The sequence below is a fragment of the Rutidosis leptorrhynchoides genome, chromosome 4 (genome assembly GCF_046630445.1).
Source record: "Rutidosis leptorrhynchoides isolate AG116_Rl617_1_P2 chromosome 4, CSIRO_AGI_Rlap_v1, whole genome shotgun sequence".
NCBI classification, from domain to species: Eukaryota; Viridiplantae; Streptophyta; class Magnoliopsida; order Asterales; family Asteraceae; genus Rutidosis; species Rutidosis leptorrhynchoides.
The window spans coordinates 159,975,001-159,983,591 of record NC_092336.1 but is presented as its reverse complement, the minus strand read 5'-3'; the positions used below and the strand labels follow the sequence as shown (position 1 = coordinate 159,983,591).

The 8,591-nt window shown below is 33.0% G+C and overlaps 1 protein-coding gene and 1 non-coding gene across 2 annotated transcripts in view; one reads left to right on the top strand and one right to left on the bottom strand.

Annotated features, from left to right (window-relative positions):
* Positions 1–6,628: 6,628 nt before the first annotated feature.
* TRNAL-UAA (transfer RNA leucine (anticodon UAA)) lies at positions 6,629–6,711 on the top strand. Its single transcript has one exon. It is a non-coding gene; the product is annotated as a tRNA-Leu (tRNA).
* Positions 6,712–8,085: 1,374 nt separating this feature from the next.
* LOC139841173 (NAC domain-containing protein 90-like) overlaps positions 8,086–8,591 on the bottom strand; it is a 1,341-nt gene continuing 835 nt past the window's right edge. Inside the window, exon 3 of the mRNA XM_071831404.1 lies at positions 8,086–8,400. Coding sequence (XP_071687505.1) covers positions 8,086–8,400 — 315 coding nt within the window. The remainder of the gene's footprint in view (positions 8,401–8,591) is intronic.

Genomic DNA, 8,591 nt, shown 5'->3' with positions numbered 1-8,591 from the left:
AACCTAAAATCATCGTAATCAATTTACAGTCTAACTTCTATTTTGAATCTTCATAAACTCGCATTAGATCTATATGAACACTAGCGAAATGTCAACCGAGTGTTACTGACGTTTACTAATTAAGCTTGAAATCATTTATTTTCCATATACTATGTGTATATATAAATATATTTTAATATCAGGTTTTATTATATAACTAAATATATATATATATTTTCAAATAAATATATTTACAATTAACATTCATGTATATATATATATATATATATATATATATATATATATATATATATATATATATATATATATATGTATGTATCTATTTACAAATAGTTGTTCGTGAATCGTCGAGAACAGTCGAAGGGTAAATGAATATATGAAACCGTTCAAAATTTTTGAGACTCAACCTAACAGATTTTGCTTATCGTGTCAAAGATATTAAATCGTATCGAGAGTTTGTTTTAAAATTAGTCAAAATTTTTCGGGTCGTGACATGGCGGTTGTGTGAAGGTTGAGACGTTGAACCGGCTTGGTGGTACCAAGACGGGTGCGGGTGATCATAGGGTGTGTGGAGAGAGAAGTATTAGAAGATGTAGCCTCACTAGGAGGAGGCTGTAGCTCCAGATGAGGTGGAGGTGTGGGGTCAGTAGCCTCAGTAAGAGGAGGCTGTGGCTCTGAATGATGTGGAGGTGTGGGGTTGGTAGCCTCGGTAGGAGGAGGCCGTGGCTTCGAACTAGGATGTGGTGGAGGTGTGGTGTCGATAGCATGAGTAAGAGGAGGTTGTATCTCCGGTGGTAGATGAAATGTTCTGCAAAAGAGATTTGGAGGGGGTCCAAAAAGTCATAGGATGGAGGTTGAGAATGTGTCATGGAACTGAATGGGAAGCATGTCTCATCGAAAGTGACATATCGAGAGAGGATGATTTTGTTGGTGGTAAGATCCAGACAGCGGTAACCCCGAGATTTGAAGGGTACTCAAGAAAAATACATGGAGTGGAGCGAGGTGCAAGTTTATGTGTGGTGGATATGTGAGGGTAGCAGAGGCAACCGAAGACTCGGATAGTGGTGTAGTTAGGTTTTTGTTTGTAGAGATGGGAGTACGGAATCTCATGATTAATGGCGGAGGAGGGAAGTGTAGTGACCTGAACTTTTCCATGTTTATATATATTAATTGAGATTGATATTTACATGATTAAATGTTTCCAACATGTTAAGCAATCAAACTTGTTAAGACTTGATTAATTGAAATATGTTTCATATAGACAATTGACCACCCAAGTTGACCGGCGATTCACGAACGTTAAAACTTGTAAAAACGACATGACGATATATATATGGATATACATATGGTTAACATGAGATTATGATAAGTAAGTATCTCCATAAGTATATTAACAATGAGTTATATACATATAAACAAGACTACTAACTTAAGGATTTCGAAACGAGACATATATGTAACGATTATCGTTGTAACGACATTTAAATGTATATATATCATATTAAGATATATTAATATATCATAATATCATGATAATATAATAATTTAACATCTCATTAGATATAATAAACAATGGGTTAACAACATTAATTGAGATCGTTAACTTAAAGGTTTCAAAACAACACTTACATGTAACGACTAACGATGACTTAACGACTCAGTTAAAATGTATATACATGTAGTGTATTTAGATGTATTAAAATACTTTTGGAAGACTTCAAGACATATATCAAAACACTTATACTTAACGAAAATGGTTACAGTTACTTTTCCATTCTTTTCTTTCATCAAGAATTCTAGTCGTATTCTTACCCGTATTATACACAGCTTCAAAACGTACTTACTATGAGTATATACCAATAGGAACTAGCATGGGATTTCACTCTTGATTATTTCATGTATGACTAATCAATTTTAACTTCTACCATGAGCTAGTCAACTAACTAGAACTCCTTTTAACCCCACTCACCACTCACCAATTACCACTCATCATTCACTCCATTTCACTTCCAATTCTCTTTCTAATTCTCTCTCAACACACACACACTATTATGAACGTATTTTTCCAGTATTTAATCATCATCTTCATCAAAAATCACTTCAATAATCAAGCTATAATCATCATAGGAAGAACACTTCAAGAACACTTCAAAAATCCCTTCAAGTTTACTAATTTACTTCCAAGCTTTCTAATCCATTCCAAGTAATCATCTAAGATCAAGAAACCTTTGTTATATACAGTAGGTTATCTTTCTTATTCAAGGTAATATTCATATTCAAACTTTGATTCAATTTCTATAACTATAAACTATCTTAATTCTAGTAAAAATCTTACTTGAACTTGTTTTTGTGTCATGATCCTACTTCAAGAACTTTCAAGCCATCCAAGATCCTTTGAAGCTAGATCATTTCTTGACACTTCCAGTAGGTTTACCTACTAAACTTGAGGTAGTAATGATGTTCATAACATCATTCGATTCATATATATAAAACTATCTTATTCGAAGGTTTAAACTCGTAATCACTAGAACATAGTTTAGTTAATTCTAAACTTGTTCGCAAACAAAAGTTAATCCTTCTAACTTGACTTTTAAAATTAACTACACACATGTTCTATATCTATATGATATGCTAACTTAATGATTTAAAACCTGGAAACACGAAAAACACCGTAAAACCGGATTTACGCCGTCTTAGTAACACCGCGGGCTGTTTTGGGTTAGTTAATTAAAAACTATGATAAACTTTGATTTAAAAGTTGTTATTCTTAGAAAATGATTTTTATTATGAACATTAAACTATATCCAAAAATTATGGTTAAACTCAAAGTGGAAGTATGTTTTCTAAAATGGTCATCTAGACGTCGTTCTTTCGACTGAAATGACTACCTTTACAAAAACGACTTGTAACTTATTTTTTGACTATAAATCTATACTTTTCTGTTTAGATTCATAAAATATAGTTCAATATGAAACCATAGCAATTTGATTCACTCAAAACGGAATTAAAATGAAGAAGCTATGGGTAAAACAAGATTGGATAATTTTTCTCATTTTAGCTACGTGAAAATTGGTAACAAATCTATTCCAACCATAACTTAATCAACTTGTATTGTATATTATGTAATCTTGAGATACCATAGACACGTATACAATGTTTCGACCTATCATGTCGACACATCTATATATATTTCGGAACAACCATAGACACTCTATATGTGAATGTTGGAGTTAGCTATACAGGGTTGAGGTTGATTCCAAAATATATATAGTTTGAGTTGTGATCAATACTGAGATACGTATACACTGGGTCGTGGATTGATTCAAGATAATATTTATCGATTTATTTCTGTACATCTAACTGTGGATAACTAGTTGTAGGTTACTAACGAGGACAGCTGACTTAATAAACTTAAAACATCAAAATATATTAAAAGTGTTGTAAATATATTTTAAACATACTTTGATATATATGTATATATTGTTATAGGTTCGTGAATCAACCAGTGGCCAAGTCTTACTTCCCGACGAAGTAAAAATCTGTGAAAGTGAGTTATAGTCCCACTTTTAAAATCTAATATTTTTGGGATGAGAATACATGCAGGTTTTATAAATGATTTACAAAATAGACACAAGTACGTGAAACTACATTCTATGGTTGAATTATCGAAATCGAATATGTCCCTTTTTATTAAGTCTGGTAATCTAAGAATTAGGGAACAGACACCCTAATTGACGCGAATCCTAAAGATAGATCTATTGGGCCTAACAAACCCCATCCAAAGTACCGGATGCTTTAGTACTTCGAAATTTATATCATATCCGAAGGGTGTCCCAGAATGATGGGGATATTCTTATATATATGCATCTTGTTAATGTCGGTTACCAGGTGTTCACCATATGAATGATTTTTATCTCTATGTATGGGATGTGTATTGAAATATGAAATCTTGTGGTCAATTGTTACGATTTGATATATATAGGTTAAACCTATAACTCACCAACATTTTTGTTGACGTTTAAAGCATGTTTATTCTCAGGTGAATACTAAGAGCTTCCGCTGTTGCATAATAAAATAAGGACAAGATTTGGAGTCCATGTTTGTATGATATTGTGTAAAAACTGCATTCAAGAAACTGATTTCGATGTAACATATTTGTATTGTAAACCATTATGTAATGGTCGTGTGAAACAGGATATTTTAGATTATCATTATTTGATAATCTACGTAAAGCTTTTTAAACCTTTATTTATGAAATAAAGGTTATGGTTTGTTTTAAAAATGAATGCAGTCTTTGAAAAACGTCTCATATAGAGGTCAAAACCTCGCAACGAAATCAATTAATATGGAACGTTTTTAATCAATAAGAACGGGACATTTCAGGAAGAATGTTAAGTAGGTAGGCTGCCATGTGAAGAGCTTCCACCCAGTAAGTGGGCGGGAGATGAGCTTGAAAGAGTAGGGTTCGAATTTGATTGTTAATGGTGCGGAGCATGCGTTCAGACTTTCCGTTTTGCTGAGAGGTGTAAGGGCAGGAGAATAGGAACTGAATACCTTTAGTTTGAAGAAGTTGATGGAAAGCATTGTTATCGAATTCGCCCCCATTATCACATTAAAAAGCTTTGATTTCCTTGTTAAATTGAGTGCGAACAAATGTACGAAACTGTATGAATGTGGTAAGTGCGTCAGATTTATTGCCTAACGAAAAAACCCAAACGTAATGCGGAAAATGATCAAAAAATATAATATAATATTTTAAACCACTGAGACTAGAAATGGGAGATGTCCATAAATCCGAATGGATAATATCAAAAGTAGCATTAACGTGAGAACTAGAAACAGAAAAAGGGAGTCGCACATGTTTGCCAAGCTGACAGGCATGGCGAAGAATGGGGAACGATGATTTAGTACAAATAATAACTTTATTAGAAAGGAGTTTTCGAAAAACATCTTGTCCGGGATGACCAAGACGCTGATGCATGTAACCGGACTGGTGAGAAGAGCCTCTTGAGAAGAGTGAGAGGTAGATGATGTAAGTGGGTATAGATCCCCGGTGCTATCACATCGGAGAAGCAGACGATGTGTTAGATAATCTTTCACAGAAAAATCAAAAGGATCAAATTCAACAGAAGCTAGATTATCACGGGTAAATTGACGAACGGATATGAGGTTTTTAACGATGTTAGGGGTTACAAGTACATTATTTAAGTGTAACGAACGGTGAACATTGGGTAACAAGCTATGACCGGTGTTAGTGACATGAATGGTGTTTCCGTTACCAACAACTACTGATGAATATTTGCAATTATTAAAAAAAGTACTAAGATTATTAATACATGAGGTAAGATGTGAAGACGCACCCGTGTCCATGTGCCACCCGGCAGCACCGTAATCTGTAATGAATGCACTCGGAGATATAGTCTCTTGAGTAAAAGAAGCGGGTTGAGCTGTGTAAAAGCATTGAGCTTGCTGGTGGGCTTACTGTTGGGCCTGTTGTTGGGCCATACCATATAAGTCTAATACATTTTGTCGGGCTTGTATAACATGTAATAGTTGTGCTGGAGTTAATTCGTAAGAGTTTTGTGGCTGCCGTACGTTTCTCATGTGGTGATGTTTTCTTTTACTTGCGAAATAGGATTAGAGACGGACAAAAAACTACAATTCTTGAGGCGATGTGGCAGGATGCATGTGCATTTATCTCTTATGTGTGTCAACAATATCAAAAGAGGACACGTGGATCAATTAAACAAGCATACATACACTTGAATATTAAGAAGACTAGTGAAATGACCCGTGAAACTACGGGTTTGTTTAAACGAAACAGTTTAATGATATGTTTTAGATATTAAGTTAACGTAAATGCTAAAGTTATTTAGTTTAATGACCCGTGGAACCACAGAGTTCGACTAAGAAACTCGTCAGCTGAAAATTTCATCAAAAAACCTAAAATGCATATTAAATAATCCACATCCAATCATAAGAGATAATATTGGTTGTTATTTTATATTGAAAGTGTAAATTAAAATATAAATTTAGATTTAATTTCCTTCTGCCTAGCTTTTATACCTTCGCGTACTCAATTCAAAATAATTAATTAAATAATTCAAAATTATTTAATTTTAATAATTAAAATAATTATTAATAAGATTTAATAATAATAATTAATTAAATAAGATTTAATTTTAATTCAAAATTATTTAGATTAATGACATCACCCACCATGCTTAGATTTTTTTTTCTTTTTGATTTTTTCTTAACAAAGGAATTAGCCTAATAATGACATCATCAGTATAGCATTTTAATATTAACTATAGATGGAATTGTTCCTTTTAACTTGTATCAAGCACACACACGTGAAATAGATATGATACATATGATACGGGCTAAGCCCAATAGATATGATACATGGGCTACAAATATGACTAACATCGATCAGCAGCTAAAGTGAAAAGGTAAAAATCACTAGAACAATATCTTTTGTATATATACATACATAAAAAATAAAATAAAAATGGTTTATACCAATCGGGGATATACACAACATGGGCTGTCTGTTGAGTTTTTTATGGGCCGAGAGTCCACATTGTTAGAGAACAATTAATTTTAGAATAGCTAAAATGAACAAGTAGCTGGTTTGCCCGAGAGGTTAAGGGGGAAGACTTAAGATCTTCTGCACATAAGTGCGCATGGGTTCGAACCCCATAGCCAGCATAAATTATTTGATGGTTTTTTTTATTTATTTAATATTTGTCAAACTAACCAAACTGTCCTCTTGTATTCAGGTTTCAACAAATGCATCAAGTTCAATGTAGCACTTACAAAAATGAACCACGCTTCATCTTATTCTTACTTGACTTTTTGTCGGGGCTACATATACAAGCGACTAGACGAATGAATGAACGATGAATAATGATTGCTATTGAATTGATTAATCTTAATCTCGAACAATCTATTTTGTTTCGAGTATGCTGTAGTTTTTGTATAATCAACTTGTCAATACTACAAAGAACGGAGTTGATTACATGTTCTTGTGTTAATTTTATCAATTTGGGTTGACTTCTTAAGTCATTATAATTATATCCTTTTATATGATGAAAACATGTTTTATGTCAGAAAGGCATCCCTACATTATTTCACATATACAACCACGTATATTTAATTATTTTATGAACTTGAATCTAAAAGCTTGTTAAGGGACGTATGCATTTTCAAGACAAGAGGGACCATATGTTTGTCTCTTAACCGGTGACTTGAGTTGACAATTGTTTTTTAACATAAAGTTAGGCGCTATACCATATTGAGAAAAAAACATTATTACATACGAAGACTAAAAAATAAGAATGAACAATAAACTATAAAATAAGAATGAACAATAAACTATCTCAAAGTAGTCTACTTGGTCATACATTCAAACCTCACGAGCCTAATGACTTGGAGTAGTCACTAAAAAAAGTCGTAAATGATCACCCATTAAACTGTCATGTACATCTTCATATAAATACCCGGCCTTCTTATTATCCCATACACGACAACATAACAAGCTGTGGTCCATCGATGTTCTTAGAAAATGAAATTTTTTTCATTCCTGTTGAAACGGAAAAGACTTTTCCTTTTTTTTTTTTTTTTTTAATGAAAGACAAGCCTCCCAAAGTGTAGCAGGTGGAGATTGAACCTGGGTCCCTTTAAAACTTTCCAAGCATCTTACCACCAAGACACCGCTTGGGGTTGAAAAGACTTTTCCCTAACTCTTTAGTGTTCCTTTTATCATATAAAATATATACTGTAATAAATAATAATACATAGATATTAATTTAATTAGAACCTAATTTTTTGTGCATATAGAACCGGTGCATATATAACAAGTCTTCTGAGTCAATTCAAATGAGAAAGGAAAAAAGTCACAAGCAAAACAAATACTCCGTAATTAAATAAATCAATAAATCAATATATAGAAAACGATAACTGAAATGAAACTAAATGTATACTCAATACTCATTAGTACAATTCATCATATTTAAAAACATGCTTAATTTATTAGCTACTAATTATTATTAGTACAATAAAAAAAAAAACTTAATTAGAAGTTTAGAACCATTGATCAAGTTCATCCCAATCCCACAAAGGTTGATCATCAGTACTCTCCATTGTAGAATGGGAATGATTAACAGTTTGGTCATCTGACGAGTTATAGCTATGATCATCAGATATGCTTGTTGTCCCCATCTCTATTATCGGTGTATGTATAGAAGCAGTTGATGTTGTTGCTTGATTTTCATTGTTATGAAGGGTTTCCGGAATTCGTACTTGCTCGTTTATGTTCACTCCTGATGGTCTTCTGTCGAACGCCCTCAAGTTATTCGATTTCACGTATACTCGACACAAACTTACCTCTTCCATTAACTGCATTTTTATTAGAACCATCTTAACAAAGTACAATTGAGTCATAGTATGTAATATGAGTAAACGAATAAGTTTTTCTTGGTCAGGCTATCCGGACTGGACAAGTACATTTACTTATATGTATCTGTCCTAACTAGGTTATCCCCTGACCGTTTATGACCCATTCCATGACCTCCTCAAGATATGATGCT